The 19,166-nt window shown below is 38.9% G+C and overlaps 1 protein-coding gene across 2 annotated transcripts in view; it reads right to left on the bottom strand.

Annotated features, from left to right (window-relative positions):
- Positions 1 to 4,060: 4,060 nt before the first annotated feature.
- Fech (ferrochelatase) overlaps positions 4,061 to 19,166 on the bottom strand; it is a 32,832-nt gene continuing 17,726 nt past the window's right edge. For both annotated transcript variants that reach the window (XM_005323037.5, XM_040272661.2), the window contains 6 exons: positions 16,341 to 16,447; positions 12,904 to 13,002; positions 9,308 to 9,415; positions 8,870 to 9,034; positions 5,955 to 6,014; positions 4,061 to 5,488 (listed from right to left, as the gene is read on the bottom strand). In XM_005323037.5, coding sequence (XP_005323094.1) covers positions 5,354 to 5,488; positions 5,955 to 6,014; positions 8,870 to 9,034; positions 9,308 to 9,415; positions 12,904 to 13,002; positions 16,341 to 16,447 — 674 coding nt within the window. In that variant the 3' untranslated portion in view covers positions 4,061 to 5,353. The remainder of the gene's footprint in view (positions 5,489 to 5,954; positions 6,015 to 8,869; positions 9,035 to 9,307; positions 9,416 to 12,903; positions 13,003 to 16,340; positions 16,448 to 19,166) is intronic.

Genomic DNA, 19,166 nt, shown 5'->3' with positions numbered 1-19,166 from the left:
CACTGAACCACATCCCCAGCCCTTTTCATATTTTATTTAGAGACAGGGTCTCACTAAATTGCCTAGAGCCTCACTAAATTGCTGAGGCTATCTTTGAACTCATCATTCAGCCTCCCAAACCGCTGGAATTACAGGCATGTGCCACCATGCCTGGCTTACTTTTGCTTCTAATATAACTGTTACATGTAAATGTTACTTATAAGGCAAAAGTCAGATAACAGACATATAATGACTGTTGTAGTTAAAAATGGAGAATAAAAGCCAGCACATAACACGTAGTCAACTCCATCCCACATCTAGAAGCTCCTTTTAAATAAGAAAAAGATAAAGATAAAATATATCACAAATTCTCAGGGTAAAATCTACCATTTCTTAACATGACAGGAAAGTAAATATTTGACCCATAAAGAGACTGGAAGGGGAGAAGCTGGTCTGTGTGCTCCTGTTTTCTTCCAGGAGCAAGTCACTAAGAATGTGTATCTGGAAATGAAGTGTCAGAGTGACAACAGGAACAGGAACAGGACCCAGGTCCCTGCCCGAGGGCTTATAACAAAGGCTCAGTCCAGGCTTTCTTCCAAAAATGTTTTTAATTCCAACATCCATCTTAATGGCCTCCTATAGACTAATTTAGCCAATAGTTGCTATTATACTAAAAATGGAAGCTAATGATTTCCACTAAAAACAACCAAGCCAGTATTATCAAAGAATGTTATAAGAAACTGATTATCATGGGTGCATTTGTTTTCCACTTCCTTTTCCCTGTAGAAAGCCTTAATAAGATTTCCACGTCAAAAGCAAAACCATCTCTTCCTCTCCTGGGACCCGAGAATATTACAAATGTGTTCTCCAGAGGCAGCTGCCCCCAGAGCGCCTCTTCCCAAGACTCACCACACTCGAGGGTGCACCACCTGCGCCTGCTCAGTGTCTGCCATTCAGCACGTGAGGGCACATCAGCTTCCTTCCTTTGAACACCTACAGCACCCAGCACTTGGCTCCGTGCTACATAGCTCTGCACATTTTACGATTTCCCAAATAAGTGCATTTTGAAAGAAGAACAACTTTTAAGGCAAAAGTCAGATCACAGACATATAACACAACTGTCTAACTGGAGGAAACCTGGCCAAAAACTAGATCAAAGGTTTGTAGATGTCACTGCTTGAATTAGCAAGGAATGCTATAAGTGAAGCACATAATTATGATATGATTAAGTATTTTAACTGGCACTGATCCAAGCAGAATTCAGGTTTCTTGAGTCATACCAACATTCAGTTTTAATCTATTTGACATATATACTCTGAAATCATTTATTAGTTTCTATAAAATGAAATTCAAATGTAATATAGAAAATTATCTGTTCCAGGAGGAGTTAATGAAAGGGCTTGTTACAAAGGAATCTCTAAAATTATCAGACAATTACAATAAAGTTCCTGTGAATAATAATTGCAAAGCCTTTCTGCGACATGACCTTAATTAAATGTTTTTAATTTTATAACTTCTAGAAATGAAAGAAATGATTAGCTTTCATCTTCCTCTGAGGAATCCCCATATTGCTATTAAACAATGATGAACTGAATAATTTTTTTGTATTGGGGATTAAACCCAGAAACATTTTACCACTGATTCACATCCCCAGCCTTTATTATTATTATTATTATTATTATTATTATTATTATTTAAACTTTATTTTTATGTGGTGCTGAGGATCAAACCAAATGCCTCACACGTGTAAGGCAAGCAGTCTATACTAAGCCTCAACCTCAGCCTTATTGTTATTTTTTTATTTCAAGACAGGGTGTTGCTAAGTTAAACTTAAGGTCTCACTAAGTTGCTGAGGCTAGCCTCTAACTTGCAATCCTCCTGCCTCATCCTCCTGAGTCACTGGGATTACAGGAGTATACCACCATGCCTGGCTGAACTGCATAATTTTAACAGAAAGCTCTAGTTTCAGGGCCAACTCAGAATTATTTTCCTGCTTAATGAATCTCCCATTTCCACTTAATGTTGGGAAGCATGTTTTGGGGCCTTTTTCAGGATCCTGACCAAAAGGGTTTCCCAGGCCAGGTAAGAGGTCAGAGAAGCATGTACACACACACACACACACACACACACACACACACACACACACACACACACGCCTGCTTTCTTCATGTAGCTGCACAATGCGGCCCCCTGCTGTGTCCATGCCCACCCATAGAACAGAGAGCAAACACAGCAGAGTCCCCAGGGCTGCAAGCACCATGGTCATCTACACCCATGCTGCAGGTCTTACTGATGGCCCCATGATAATTTCCTATAACATTTGGATACCTCAATGGTCTTACCTCATGTGTCATAATGTTATTTTGGATAAATCTAATGGTATCAGATTGAGCAAACATTTTTCTGCCTGTGCCTTAAATTATGGTTTCTTAAATGGAATATCCAATTTATGGGAATAGATTACCTGAGAAAAACTAAGGTAGTGATTTTATTCTAAGTGACCTGTCCCATTATATCAGTGTATTTCCCCGCTAAAGAAACCAAGGAGCATAGACATACTGCACTAACAAAACCATTATTTAAAAAAACCCAAATTTTAAAGATCAGCTAAAAATCTAAATGGCCTGATATTACTTAAGGGTTGTTGATACAATGTACCTTATAGCAGGCTCAGTTTGGGAAACTGGGAGAAGAAAATTCCACTTTCTTTTTCTTTTTGGAAACCAGGGATTGACTCAGGAGCACTTGACCCCTGAACCACATCCCCAGCCTATTTTGTATTTATTAGAAACAGGGTCTCACTGAGTTGTTTAGCACCTCACTAAATTGCTAGGCTGGCTTTGAACTTATGATCCTCCTGCCTTCACTTCCTGAGCCACTGGGATTACAGGTCCACTTTCTCTTTATATCTGATCATCACTATCTAATTTCAGCCATGAAAAGAAGTTTTAACAGAATCCTAGAGAAACATTTCATTTGGATCATGGGATTGCTTAAAGAAGGATGTGTATTCTGAGTTAAAATCAGGAAAAAAATGTTGGATTTTTACTGTTTATTCAGCATCAATTCACCATTGATTCACACTTCAAGGGTTAATTTCTCAATGCAAAAATTTCCTTTAATGCATATTTTTTTTTTAGTAGAGCTCTTTCCTCCTCTCTGCACCATGTGATCCTAGTCCTTTGAATTGTCCAGGTAAGCCAACTTGCCTCACCAATGCAGCCCCCTGCAAGTACTCTATAGAAGTGGACTCATCAATTAAAAGCCAGGTCAGTACATAGCACAGCTTGAAGAAACTGCCTTCAGTTCATTGCAAATTACCAGGGCAAACATTTGTACTTCAGAGTTGACAAACAGAATAACAAGCCTCAAAGACCATTATCTCTAAAGAGATTTTGTCCTACCAAATTCTACATCCATGTATGGCTCTTATACACTCATGGTTAAGAGTCAAAGATAACAATTAAAGCAACAAATGCCATGGGTGGTAATCCCAAACCACCTGGCCTCTCACTACACAGGCCAACCTGCTTCCAGCTCAGTACTAAGAATATTATTCCAAACAGCCCAGTCAGTGCTGATCTGCAGTTTTCTTAGCAAATGAGGGGCTTCAGATGCCCTAGCAAGGGGTCCCCTGTGTCAAAACTTTCTACATCTCCACAGTAATATATTTTCACCTTTAAAGCAGTTGAAGGAGTGACACAGATCATCAGCCAGTATCCTGAAGGAGGGAGAAGGGCTATGAGGGAACCTGCCTTCCAACACCAGGCAGCATTACTACCCAGAGAATTCACTCCACCGTGGGACAGTCACTCACAGTCTGCTTTGAACCTAATCCCTAAAAAGGTGATGGAAAAGGATATCGGGAAATTCCCAATATCTATGCCTTCTATCTTTCCCTAGAAACCTCCAGCGAATAAAAAAGACAATTTGGAAATGAAAGTGTTAGATGTTACTCAAATTTGAGGGCCATTATCAGTATAGGAAAACGATTTGAGCAGTTGGTGTATATCTTTCTCTGTATTACAAAGTAAATTCCTCATATTTAATCATTTTGATCAATTTTAACAGACAGCATGGATCAAACTGGTTAAAACTTTAATGATGTCATAATATTTATTAACAGCAAATCCTGAATATAGAAGATCTATGAATCCCCTAATCACTTCCATTTTATGAACTGGCTTTAAAAAAATAATCAAAGAAATGCTCTTTTGAAGAACAAAGTTTGGGGGCTTGGAGGAAGAAAAAGTGATCAGTACAAATGCTTCATAGATCCATCAGAGTTTTTAAGCCATTTAAATCCAACTATAGAAGATCAGATTCTGATCCGATATTATTTCTACATTTTTAGAACAACTTTTCACTCACAAATTCAAGGTGACAATGGCATTGAAAATATCCACAGGAAAAGACCAGCATAAAATACAATAAGATGATAATACCTGTTGCATTCAAGGGGTTATTTCTCCTTTCTGTATTTTTCAGTTGTTCTATGGCTATATATTTCTATAATAAAATTATTAATGAAGAAAGAATCCAAGGTTACAAAATGTAGTCAACTTGATAAAATAATTCTTAAATGTGCAGAAAGGAGACATTCAACTAAGATCAAGACGATACCAGCTGGAAAGGCTCCAGGCAGATTTCAAGAGGGAGCCCATCAGCAGTGTTTCCTGGCAGTGATGTCCTCAGAGACAGGAAGCAGCGGGAGTCCCCTTCCCTAAGGCACCATGGATTCAAACCAAGGCAGATATGCCAAACACTGATTTCTACACATTTATTAGCCTTATGTGCTCAGGGAATCTCAGAACACTTCTGAAATTTGCATTTGATTCAGTTTCAGAGTGGAGAAAGAGATTCTCATGCAGACACCTACAGGACCAAAAAATGGTGGCCTCACTAGCAATGGCAACCATGGAAGGAAACCAGACCATCTCAGAGATGTTCCATAACCTATGGGTTTAGGGAAAGTTTAGCTAATATTGCTTTTTCAAATGATACTGCATAAACTCAACTATATTCATTTAAAAACCTGTATGCACAAGGCTATAAACCGATCTCACGTATTTAAATTGGTATATATCGCATCAGATAAATTTTTTAACTCATTTTTTAATGTCATAGGGGATGTTACAAACTAGTAAATTTACCCAGAAAGAGGGATTACAAATGCTACTGATATAGGTTTATGAAAATATAAGTCCTTCAGTAAGGATTTCAGAGTCCATTTCTCAGCAAATCACACAGTCTGTGCCCAAAGGCTGTGTATCCACTAAAATGGCTTCTTTCCAATCTCTGAACAGCATCCCCTCCACACAGTGGTGTCTGGATGTTGGCCATCTGCCTAATCCCACGGGCTCCTCTAGCAGGGTCACAGCTGCTGGTTGGTGAAGAAGGACTTAGTCTCCCTGCAGACAGGATTTACACAGAGTGGACAACTCAGAGTCAGCTGCTTGGAGCACAGCTTGTTGGACTGGATGTGAGAGAGCACCAAATCAGCCAGGGCCTGCAAGACACACAAGGAGCACAGAGCCATCAGGAGCGAAGAGTCCGCTGGCCCGGGACGCCCACCTCCTCTCTGTCTGCGTGACTGCTCTGGTTATCTGGGCTTCTTTTAATTGGAGTTGTGCAGCCCTTGAACTGAATTCTGTAACACTGTCCTTTACTGAGCTTCCTCAGTTTAAGGAAAGTTAAAATCAAGATTTTAGAAAATGAATCCTCTTACCCCACCCACTCTACCTTTTCTCTGAAAAGAAAATTTTAAATTAGACATAGTTATGGTGGGCAGACAGAAGAAAATGGGGGCTACCGAAAGGAGAAAGGAGGGAGTGGATGAGGGATTCGATCTTATTTTTGTAATTAATTGGAACTCCAAATGTTCTAATATGTGAGAAAACCAATATTCTGCAAGAGTTTCTCAGAGGATTACTCCCCGGAATGTTCTACTAAAATGGTTGTAACACTGCAGATACCTTAGAGAACAATGGATTTCCATTAAGAGACTCCGCTCTTCTGATGTTTTCAGCTCCACACTGAATCAAATGAGAAAGGGGAGGAAAAACACAGACATGTTTTATTTTCATTTTTTTTTTGTTTTTAAGAAACTGACTGCTAACAAAAATAATAAACAAACACATGCACACACAACTCACAGCCTGACTTCCAGTGTTAAGTGACACACAGGGAGAGGGCACATAGATTGATTCTTATCATAAATTACTCTCCAATTTCTATGTTTTCCCCCACCCCATTTTCTTCCCAAAGGTGGTTTGCTTCCAAACCATGTTTGAGATACTCCTTGATGGAATTCTCAAGTGATTTAAATCTTCTAACCATTTCTTTGATTCCACTTTTCTAATGCATACTCTTACTGTCTCTACCTAAATAGAATGTTGTTTGTTTGGTTGGTTTTTTGGTGCTGGGGATTGAACCCAGGGCCTTGTGCATGCAAAGCAAGCACTCTACCAACTGAGCTGTATCCCCAGCCCCAGAATGTTGTTTTAATTAAGTAAAATTTCCTACTTGCTTCCATTTCAAGTGCCAAAATGAAGGAAATTAATTTATGAACTCTAAGGTATATATTGGGAGGCTAGGGTTGCAGCTTAGTGGTAGAGTGCTCATCTAGCACTTGAGAGGCTCTGGGTTTGATCCTCAGCACCACATAAAAATAAATAAATAAAATAAAGGTATTGTGTCCAACTACGACTAAATAATATATATATATATATTTTTTAAAAAGATATATATTGGGTCTAGATTGGATCCATACGGTTTAGATTCTAAACATATTCCTACAGAAAATAAAATTTAACCTGAGTATTATTTTAGTATGACTTTTCTTTTCCCTGTCCAAAAACATCCAGTTAATTATCCCCCAAATAATTGAGAACTGTCTAACAGTGATGCACTGGGGTAGTCATGCTTTTCTCTTTCCCCTTTCCTGCTGATGAGCTCATGAGTCACTTCAGTTTTAGACTGGCATTAACATCTGAAGATGGGCACAAGAATGCAGTAAGATTCCAGGCAAAAACCTCGCTCTCCACTGAAGAGGCTGATCCTAAAACCTCACGCCAAAGTCAGTCGCCGCAGAATGACCAGTGCTGGCGGAGGACAGCCTCCCTCACTGCTGAAGGACAGTCAGGGCACATCTTCAGGAAAACTGAGAGGACTTTCAGCACTGCCATCCTTTCTAGGAACTTATCCAAAGAAAATAACTGAAAAAATAAAAACATTTATTCTACAGTAGTGTATGAGAATAAAAATTAAAAATGCCTTAAATATATATTAATCTCTATAAATGGATACTAATCTCTATAAAAATAATTAGAGATCTAATTATATTTACTAATGAGTTCATAATATACATTTTTAAAGAAAAAAAGATTATAAAACAGTATGAAACACAAGCAGAAACAAGAAACCTAGTTTTATTAAAATACATATTTACTTATTAGGAGAAAAAGGGGCATATCTTTATCAAAATATGAATAGATGTTCTCTCTTGGGATAAGATTATGAGTGCATTCTATTCTCTATGTCATACACATTCTATTCTCTCTGTGCTAATATCTTTATTATTTTTATTATCAAAAAGCAATAAAGTAATCTCTATTTAGGGAGAATTTTTTAAACTTTTTGAAGTTAGTTATTTTAAACATTCTGTATTCTGCCATAAAAATAATGAAATAAACTATAGTTCAGTTGTTTTTCTTTAATCAATATAGGGACTAATTTATTAGCTACTAATAATTGCTTTGGTTATTAAGTAATATGAATGGATGAGATTGTCACTCAGTAGAGACAAAAACTTGTTTTCCAAACACACTGGTATGAACCATATTTTTACTGCAGTCTTTTTACAAAGTGCACAATTGGCCCACGTGATCATGGGATTCAGAAGAATCATCAAACAAAATGCATAAGCAATGACACTGCCTCACCTTGGTCACTTACAATCTGCCTGCCGACAAATTCTTCTTAATTGTGGATGAGCAAGTTTAGAACCTTCTTACCTTCCTGGATGTTTGAGACCAGCAACGTATACACAAATAATGAGGCTGGGGATTGGCTAAGGTTCTGCCCCCACCCACTCTCCACCATGCCCAGCACCAGCCACCCAGTTCCAAGGGGTTACAGTGCTTTGCAAGGCCAGGCCTCTGTCGATGAAGATGACCAGGAATTCTGGCCGAAGATGAGAGGGAGAAGGGGCTTTCTGAGTCCCCAGGCTTCCACCATAAATTGGACACAATTTTCAGGCCATCCCTCAGAAGCCATGAGATAGGCAAGCAATAGTTTTTCTCCATCCTGAACATCCATCTTATGAGATACCAAGGTGGTATTATTTCAATAATCAGATTGATTACAACATGGTAGCAAACAGCTAATTAAGTGAGTGCATAAAAGAGGTCAAGGAAATCACAACACACTCTGCTTCTTGTTCATTCCGTGTTCTTCTCTGAAATGACAACAAGCCCTATATGCCCTGAAATCCAAACAGAAACAGTAGAATAACCTTCGTTAATGATATAACCATATTGGTAAAGAAAAGGAATTATGGAACAGGGAAAAATTTTCCATCTGAATAGGTAATGTATATAATTCACTTTTCTTAAAGGAATGCAGCTTTATTATTTTCACATACTACAGTCATCTGAACTAAACAAAATGATCCCTGGGCCACCTGGTTTTAAAAGGCACAAAAGTAACTCCAGACGTAACTCCAAGTGTTGAGACTATCACACAGATGAAGCATTATTTAAAACAATGAGGCTAGAGTATCTGCAATCACATACGGCAAACAATATTTTTGAATGACAGATGTCTGTAGAGAAACTTTCCTTTTAAAACCGATCACAATGGGCTTAATAAGCCAGATGGGAGTGCTCACCTCCTTAGCTAAAACTTGAGAGTACTCGATATCCAGTTCGTACAGTGTTTCAATGTGATCACTGGTAAATGCTATTGGGACCAAAAGGATATTCTTCCTCCCCCTCTCACAAAGTCCTTTGATAGACTCATCTGTTTGAGGACCCAACCAGGGCACTGGACCAACCTATGAGAAAGGAGGATGAGCACATAAATAAGTAAATAACAGTCTGTCATTACAATTAAAAATAAAATATTAAGCCAATAGAACTCAACTAATTCTTTTGATTTCCTTTTATCTTTTTATCTTACTCGCTCAGTGAATTCTTTCTGCCCAGGATGAGCAAGCAGGTCATAGAGCAGTCTATCTATGTGGATGAACTGAACTGAATTATTTTATAGCTAAGTCCTGAACCAGATGATCTTGAGGGCGGTCTGCAAATGTGTGAAAGCCACCTACCTTGGACTGCCAAACCAGGCGGTAGGGGTTGGAGTAACCCAGCCTCTCCATGACTTTGTGGACAGTGGCGCCTACCTCCTGAGGATAGGGGTCCCCTCTGTTGACCACCTGCATCAGAGACACAAGGGTGTTCAGTTGCCAACGTCATGAAAAGCTCTAAGAGCTTCCGACTGTGCGGTAACATGGTGTGAGTCCCAGACCAGAGTCTTCCCTGTCTCTGGCATTAAAGACAATATCATCTGAGCAATCATGGTGCTTCACTGGTTCCATTTCTTCACTGGCCAAAGAGAACAACTATACTCAATCACCTCCAAGGTCCCTAAGAAGATTTAACAATTCTACAATGTTGTTGTAGGAGATTGACAAAGTCTAATTATGGAGGATTGTTCCCCCCACCCCCACCTCTGATACGAAAAATAACACAAAGAAGTTGGGCAGGAAGAGCCAACATGGGACAGCAAGCTGTACCTATGTAGTGAAGTGAGTGGATGATTTTAAAGCAGGAACTGAACACATGCTGTATGGACGAATATGCAGCTGCTGAGTTTACGATAAACTCCAAGGGAACAAGAGGAGGAAGGAGGAAGCGTGTGGTTCAGACTCCAGGCTCCTGGGGAACATGACCTGTGTCTTCTGCTTCCTTCTCTCTCCTCTCTCCCCACAACAATGGACAGTAGATAAATGCTCCGTGTGCAGCAAATGTCTGATACACGTTCTATCAGGACAGCCTGCTACTACATTTGAAAATGTCTGGTGCAGATATTTTAAGTGTTTTAATATTTTCCTGTGTACTGATTCCCTACCTCCTCACCCTGCTTTATTTTCTTCTCTGACATCTCTTACCTTCTAATCTACATTGCTATTTTCTTACGTATTATGTTTAGTATCTTTTACTACTACTCTCCAGAGACAAAGATTTTTGACTGTTTTCTCCCTTCTCATATCCTATGAGAGAACAGTACCTAGATTATAATTGGTGCTCAATAAATACTATATTATTGGCATGAAATACTGACAAACTATATTTTATGATATTACCATTGGTTAAAAAGCCATTAGAAGCCAAATATAAAAGAAATGAAGGAAATACAAAGTGGCCATTAGGACAGTGTATTAATGACTGCTGACACCCCAATGCTAAAATCAGTGGCAAAAATCTGAGGAATAACAAAATTTTGCATAGTCTCAAAGCATCTCCTCCAAGGTATTTTTAATTACAAAGAGAAAAACAGTAACTTTTCCAGGGACAAATATAGCAGATACCACCTTAACCAAATAACCAAAGACCACGTCACCAGGAATAAAACACACCAATGTCACAGAGCCCCACATGATTCACTGAGAAGAGTGCTCCTGCTAATACCACACAGTCACAATCCAATCATGGGAAAATACCAGATAAACCCCAAATGGAGGGACACACCAAAAGCAATGGAATTCGGGAAATAGCTCTTCAACCTAGCAGAGCAATAAAAGAAAAGTACGAAAAACTGTCATAGATTGGAGGATACTGGCGAGAAAAGACTGCCAAACACAGCGTGGGAACCAGGAACAGAAAAAGGACACTGGTGGGAAAATGAGTAAAATCCAAATAAAGTCTGCAGTTTAGTCAACAGAATTGCACCAATGCTCATCTCTCAGTTTGATACTGTACTATTTTATGTAAGATTTAGCATTAGGGGAAGCTGAATGAAGGGCATGTGGGACTTCTCTGTACTCTTCAGGCCACTCTTTGGTAAGTTTAAAAATTATTGCAAAGTAAAAAAGTTATTAGTTATGAGTGTAGGTAAAAAGAGGGCTTCCTAGGTCAGTTTTCTTTCTTGACAGTCCTGCCACCTTCCCTAGCCTTGGTGACTTCATGGCATCCCTCAGTCCCTAACAGGAACCCAGAAGCACAGTACCATGCCCAGTCCCTGCAGGAAGGCAAGGGAAGGGAGATCGGGGGTGAGAGACCACAAGGAGGCACAGGGAATGTTCCAGTGCAAAATGTTCTCCTGGCCCCGTTCAGGAGCTGCCCTCTGGCACTTCAGGTTTCATCACACATAGGACGGGTACGTGAAGAGGATCTGCATGGGGCTGGGGCTGGGGCTGGGGCTGGGGCTGGGGCTGAGTGGTAGAGCGCTTGCCTAGCATGTGTGAGGCCCTGGGTTCGAGCCTCAGCACCACATAAAAATAAATAAATAAAATAAAGATATTGTGTCCAACTACAACTAAAAAATATTTTTAAAAAAATTTTTTTTAAAAAGAGGATCTGCATAACACCAGCAAAGAGAATATAATACTCTTAAAATGAAATAGGCAAGAAGGGAGAAATTTATCTCCAGAGCCACCTACTGCCCAAGCAGTGACTGCCTAATTGTGGTATAGGAGAGGACACGCTGCACAGGGCTTGGCTCTGATGACCACCAAGGACACGCTGGCTCCATTAACCATCAAATTCAAACTTTAATCACACTTAAGAAAATATAATTCTCATCCCTCTGGCTTGGAAAGCAATATTTTTTGCTGTTATTACTTTGCTTTGTTTTCCAGTACTGCGGACTGACCTCAGTGGCACTTCACCTCTTCACTCAGATCTTTTTTATTTTAAGATAGGATTTCTCTTAAATTGCCCAGGCTGGCCTGGAACTTGCAATCCTTTGCCTCAGCCTCCCTAGTAGCCGCTATTACAGACATGCACCACCGCACCCAGCATTGAAAAGCAATGTTTTTAGGACCCAATACCAGTTTTGAGCTGATGAAACTAATTACTTATTCCAAGCCCTTCTATAAATTACATGGTGCTGGGCACAGTGACCCATACCTATAATCCCAGTGGCTCAGGAGGCTGAGGCAGGAGAATCTCAAGTTCAAAGCCAGCCACAGCAAAAGCAAGGCACTAAGCAACTCAGTGAGATCCTATCTCTAAATAAAATACAAAAAAGGGCTGGGGAAGTGGCTCAGTGGTTAAGAGCCCCTGAGTTCGACCCCCAGTACCAAAAACAAACATCACAATATATTTAGATTATATGGCACACTAACTGGATCTTGTTTCTAAATATTTCACTCGCATGGCCCAGTTTGTAGTACTTTCATAAACAACTCGGTGTAATATGATGAACTAAGGAGCAACCAGATCACAATCTGCTGTGCTATGTATTCACTTGCCAAAATAGTCTTCACAAATCAGAAACTATACTTTCTTCCTGGAATTCAAATGGCCTGTACCAAGTCTTGAGAACAGAAGGATAGAACTGGGGGACCTGGTCTGAATGGTGGCTGGCTGTATAACTGAACACACTTAAATACCAGCCTCAATGGGGCAGGCAAAAACTCTTCCTTCAACAGTCCTACTTCCTAGAAATTCTTCTAAATATCTCTTCCAATTATCATTTTAAGAGCACTAAGAAAATATTTACAATATTTTAATTTGTATTGTTATGAGGTTGAAAATACTGAGTCAAACGAAATCTGTACCAAGTTAAGTCTAGAATTTTAGAAGTCATTCTTCCATAAGGGATTAGAACCTTTTGGAGCTACATTCATTTTACATATCTAGAAGACAAAACAACCCAGTATCCAACCACTAGGTCACCCAACAAAATGCTCTTACTTACAGACATTGGCAGTGAGTGAGCAGAAAACAGAATGACCACCTCATTCCTCTTCTCAGGTGGGAAATGGTCCAGTTCTTTCAGAATGTGGTCTGCAAAGCACTGTGGGAATCCCAAGAAAGAAGGAAACAAGGAAATAGGAACAAAGAAGTGGAAGGCAAGAAAATATTTCAAAAATAAGAGTTATACCAAAAGTCTCAGAGCAACTCTAAAAAATCAGAACAGTTTTTTTTTTTAAAAAAATGCAAACAGTACAGTCTCTTTGCTTTGGTCCATCATCAAAATGGATCATAACGGTTTGAGGGGCCTGGGGAATTTGATGGGAAACTTCTGAAGCTCACTAATGGCTCCCTGCAAATGAATGCTGTGGATCTGCCTCCCCTCGGGAAGAGCAGGGCACACTTCCAGATGGAAAGGAAACACAGATGGGAAAGAGAAGCTGTTTTAAGGCCTCGCATCTGCTCTGTTAGCAGGAAAACAGCTTACAGGGTCTTTCTTAATCTTCCTTTCTTTGGCTTTCAGGCATATTGCATGAAAATACATTAGCGAGAAATAGGAGAGAAATAAGAAAATACTCTTCTATTTTTATGACATCTTCCTCCTGAGTCCAGGATCCTCATGGAGGCAATCTCAACCTTTCTCACACCGTCCCTAACAACAGATGACAGGTGGCACAACCCCCATTAGATGAACAGAGCAGGGAAAGATGCTGTGGACATGAGGCCGTCCAGCCACATCTGGGAACTGGGGCTAGAACACAGGTCCCGCCTACAAACCTCTGTCCACCAGACCAGTTCACTCCCTCCATCTAGCTGGCATTTCCCAATTCACATGGATAGGTGCTGAAATGCCAGATCATAAGAGGCTTTCTTTCATCTCACACTTGAATCATTCTTTATCATTTCACTTATAAAGAAAGTGCTACAAAGGGCAGAAACAGATCAACTGACGAAACTGGAATATGAACAGAAATGAGATAAAATTGAGTATCAATGTTTAAATTCACTGATGTTGAATGCTGTGTTGCAGTTATGTATGAGAATAGTCCTGGTCTTAGAATGTTTAGGTGTAGAAGGTAGTAACACTCTCAAAATGTTCTGGAAAAATACACATGTATGCACAAACATACATAGTCATACACACAGAACATGCAAATAATAAAGCAAGTAGAATAAATGTTAACAATACATGAATGTAGGCAAAGAGCAGAAGAAAATTCCCTATACATTTTTTTTTTTTTTGACACAGGGTTCTCTATTGCTCAGGCTGGTCACCTACCCCTGGGCTCAAGTGATCCTCCTGCCTCAGTCTCCAGAGCAGCTGGGCTAATAGGTGTACACCACAGCCTGGCTATACTCTTCTTATGCTTATCATTTTTAATAAATCCTTGAGATTATTTCCAAATAAAAAGATTTTCTTAATTGATAAAGGGTCATTTCCCAGAGCCATACAAATCTGCCTTTGTAAGTGTTCTGCTATATCAGTGGCCAGTCAATACTGTAAAAGGTGCAAACTATTCCCTAATGAATATTGAGGTATTATCAATCATTCTAGAACTCTCAAATTTGATAAATAAATACCATATTACCTAAGAAGACACCTAAAGTTAAGTTTCCCTCTTCAGAATTTATGATTTAACAGTAGATTAAATGTGGTAATATTTCATATAAACAAAAACTATACTTTCCGGTGGTCTTTGCAGAGTTTGGGAACTAAGGATGTTTAGAAAGGGTTATTTGGGGGCAAAACCTAGATAAGGAGGCCACTGTGAAGTTTAAGTATCTTGGGACATAATTTGACTCCAGTTACTCCAACAGTGAGATAAATAGCAATATCAGAGATCATAGTAGTAAAATGACTATTTTGAGTAATTATTACCTGTACTAAGTAGAAATGTGGATTAAGGAACCATACTTTGTTTCTTTAAACTCTATTTTTAGTTTTGGTTTAATTAAGGGTTTTAGTTTTGTTTTCATTTCCAAAAAAATTCCTAACTCATCCAGAGCTCAGTGTTTCTTTCCCTTTCTCAGCTTGCAAAACAGCAAACACGAACATTATTCATCATGGCTCATCGCAGTGTCCAGACCATCTTCAACACCAAGGCGTCATGGGCACGCAACGTGCAGCTTAAATCACCTACAGCCCATCTGCGGGATCTTCTGAGCGCAGCCCTCTGCAGAATGAAAGAGGCACCGCGGCCCTCAGAGCTTTCAATCACACCATCCAGGAGGGCAGATAAATGCCTCTAAAATTCCCTTTTATTTTATGAACAGAGACTTCCTCAGTTAAGAGACCTTTCCATCTTTCTGCTTCCCCCCTTTTCAAAGGGCTGAATTTTAATGCAAATCTAATTACTCCCTCGATCAGCGCAGGCAGATGCTGTGCAGATCCCTCGGTACTCTGCACCACATGTCGATGCTGACCTGAAACACCCCTCCCTCCAGCCACAGCCTCCAAGGGCTGCAGTCAGGGATGTGGGGCTCCGGGCAGTGCTGGGTCCTGCCAGGGAACACAGAGCCCTCGGAGACACCCATCCCCATCGGGGCTCCTTCTATTCACCTTTTACTTAAAACTGGAGTTCACTCCCTGAATTAACCCTTTACCAGCCTAAGGGGCCGGGTCTGCTCTGGAGAGAGAGGGTCTGGTTTTAATGATGTCTAGCACCATCTAGTGGTTGTAGATTTTAATTCACGGGGTATTTTGCCAGAGGTCAGAGAATGTTCAAAGAATGGAAAATAAACTGGACAATCTAGAACTACTGACAAAAAAACAAAACAACAACAACAAAAAAACTTATTTGTATGAATCTGGGCAATATTTTACCCATTGCATTCCCATATTTAAAGGACATAAAAGAATAAAATACCAACTCAAAACTATTTGTTTTAGAATTGTAGTTTAAAATGATTTTCCTAAAATCAAGTACCCATTAATATACGTATTATACATATAAGTTGTACAGGAGAAAGTTGAAACTTCTTAAATCAATGAAACTTTTTTCCATTGAAACATTTTTATTTTCATGTCTCAGAACATGTAGGCACATTAAATTTTTTAAATTTGATATTTTAAAATATTTAGAAAATAAAGGGTTTCAGTTATTATGAGTAATTCAATCTATGAATGTAAATTAGCCGAAACATGTACAGTCTTAAATATTCTTCTGGTCTTTGGGAAACACAAAACTCAAAATGTTATTTTGTTATGATTTGAGACTAAGAGCACTAATGTGAAGAAAGAAAAGAGTAGAACTATTTTAATCTTTAAATTTATTTTCTCTTTTCATAATAAATCAGGACTCTAATACTTTCTTTTAAACCCCTGGCATGTAATTTAAGCAAGAGAACAGGAGGCTCAGAAGGACACCACAAACCAAGAAGGGACAAGAACCTGATCATTCCAGAGGCTGGTGATGGGGACTGCTGGCAGTCCTGGCTTACCTGGATGAGGAGGGGATGTGTGGGCCACCTGTCGATAGTGCTCCACTTCATCGTGGGCTTCTTTCCCATCTCATTATAGTACCTGTATATGGCATTTAAGCTGCTCCCTGAAATATGGTAGACATACTTTGATTATTGTCAAAATTAAAAAAGACTAGGAAAGGCAGTAATTAAAAGTTCAAAGTAGGTAACTGCTTCTATACAGAATCCCAGTCTAATTACAATCTTTTCAATACTCTAAAATGCATATAGATTTAACTACCCTGCAAATGAAGGTCACAAGAAAGCAATCAATTACAACAGACTCTCAAAGATTATTGAGGCCATTTCTAGTGAGAAACGTGATGGTTGGAGATTTATGAAATATAAGCAGTTGTTACTTATCAGGACCAAGTCTTACAATTGAAAGCAGGTTAGAATTTTTTCCCATTATGAGGGTAATCAGTCCCGTTACAGAAAATGTATGGGTGAGGAAGAAAGGAACAAAGAAACCAGCCATTATCCCAGCATGCTAATGCAGTCATTGTTCTGTTCTAACACAATTGTTTTCAGGTATTTTCTTTATAGCTGCTTTGTTTTACAATAATATTTTTTTTATAATACTAGTGTGTGTGTGTGTGTATATATATATATATATATATATATATATATATATATATATATATATATATATCTTGAGTATTTTTGCATTTTTATTTAATATTATGAGATAAATACTTTCTATGTTACAATGACAGCGTTATCAGCACACATCTTCATGGTATCACAATAAGGTGAGCCACACTTTCTATCAGGACTTTCTCTTTGTATGTGCTGCTACAACATCATCATCCCTAGAATAAGTTAAATGGATACCAAGTCCCTACAGGCACTCTAACAAAATTTGTATTTCTAAGTGGGAGATGAAAAATTGAAGCCTACAGGAGGGCAGATGGTGCCAACCAAAGCAACTTTTTCTTGGCCCAGGGAATTGGGCATTGTGGCCAAACTCTAACCCATGAAGCCAATCCTAAATGGAGCCTCTTCCTCAATCTTAAAATAGGACAAGTTCCAAAATATTTGCTTGCTTCCCATCACCAAGCCAGTGGGTTTTCTAATCATAGGAACTATTAGTCAGTTAGGTTTCCCATTTAAAAGGCTAATCAGAACAGAGCCATATTTTAACTCAAACATATGGTTAGGCTAAGGCTCAACTTTCACAAAAATAAAAAGGTTCAATTTTGTGAGTAGAAAACAGTGAATCAAAAGAATCCCAATTGAGTCCATTCAATGGTCAAAAATAATCTCTAGAAATCAAAAGTAGTTACTACTATATTCATATTGCAAACCAATATGAATATTGAAAACTAATATTTTCAAAAAATATTCCATGTCATTTTCAGTTTCACAAAATACCTGGGTATCATTATTGGATATAATAAAAGGAATTTGGGCCGCTATATTAGCATATTCAGATTACTCGGAAACAATAAACCAGCAGAAGGGGTAAATACAAATGAGAAAAGTGCTTGTGATAACACCCAAACTATACTGGCTCTGCTATGACAGCTCATGTCTAAAAGACAAAATAGATAAACGACACTCTAGGGCCTCAAAGAATAAATGTGTATCTCAAAGGCTTTCACCCTCAGAGGTAAAGATGTACCTGTCCTTACACACAGATGCACTCAAAAAAACTGAGTATGTTCTGAAGCTCCAAACACACACACAAAAAGCCAGCTGGAAAACAAAACCCAAAGTCAACCCTTTGTCATAGAAGAACAATCTTCTAAACCTACCAACGTTTGAGAGCAAACATTTATAGATTAAGGTAAATTTTTTTAAAGCAAGACAGAAGTAGATCTGAGTAGATTCTAAGATCTGACTCATTTCCAATAATATATTACCAGAAAAATTTGAAGTTGAGAAGTACATTTTGAAAAGAAATCACAATTCAGATATTTGAGGGTGCCTGACAGGGGCTCTGGATAAATATTTAAGGCACTCAACAAACTCTGAATGTTTCTCCTACCAGCAGCCTTTGTTTCTCCTTATAGTTATAGAAATAATAAACATTACTGCCTAAGAGCATTTTGGGAGTAAAAATAAATGTATTTGTAGGTGACAGTAGGCATTTTATCTATTAGCAATGACACAGAGATTGCCAAACAACTTATTCTCCTGCTCCAGTTAAGTACATGGGAACAGCAAGCAGTAACATTTTCTAAAATAAAGAACACTGAGGGAAGTCTGCAAAGGGAATCCAGAACTGGATTTCAGTTTAATTATCAACCAACTGTCACTGAATGCAGCACAATAACAACAAAATACCACTACTGTCCATGCTACACAGGCATCTGCTTCCAAAAGAGAAACAGCAATCACCTCTGCTAATTAATATCAGGGTAGCCATAACTACAAGGCTATATGTGTGCCAGGCACAGGGGCTACTCAGGAGGCTAAGGGATGAGGACCACAAGTTCAAAGCCAGCTTGGGCCATTTAGCAAGACCTTGTCTCAAAATAAAAAAGGACTAAGGGTAGAGCCCCCAGGTTCAATCTCCAATACGGCCAAAAACATTTTTGGAAAAAAAAAAAAAAAGAAGAATGTGAGGTAAACCTAGAGAGTGGCTTAAGGTTCATTACTGATCCGTTATCCAACTGCATTAAGGCAGTGAACACACACAGCACTGCCTTCCACCCACCATTTGTAATTCTCGGCTGACCAGCCAATAATTCAAGGAGCAGATGAACCATGAGATTTCAAACGGACTGACCTGAACTCTCATGTTTAAAGGAGACAGGCTGGATTTGCCATTCAAATCTAAGTGATTTATCCTTTTTACAG

The sequence above is a fragment of the Ictidomys tridecemlineatus genome, chromosome 13 (genome assembly GCF_052094955.1).
Source record: "Ictidomys tridecemlineatus isolate mIctTri1 chromosome 13, mIctTri1.hap1, whole genome shotgun sequence".
NCBI classification, from domain to species: domain Eukaryota; kingdom Metazoa; phylum Chordata; class Mammalia; order Rodentia; family Sciuridae; genus Ictidomys; species Ictidomys tridecemlineatus.
The sequence above is the reverse complement of the archived record's forward strand: the minus strand, read 5'-3'. Positions and strand labels throughout refer to the sequence as shown.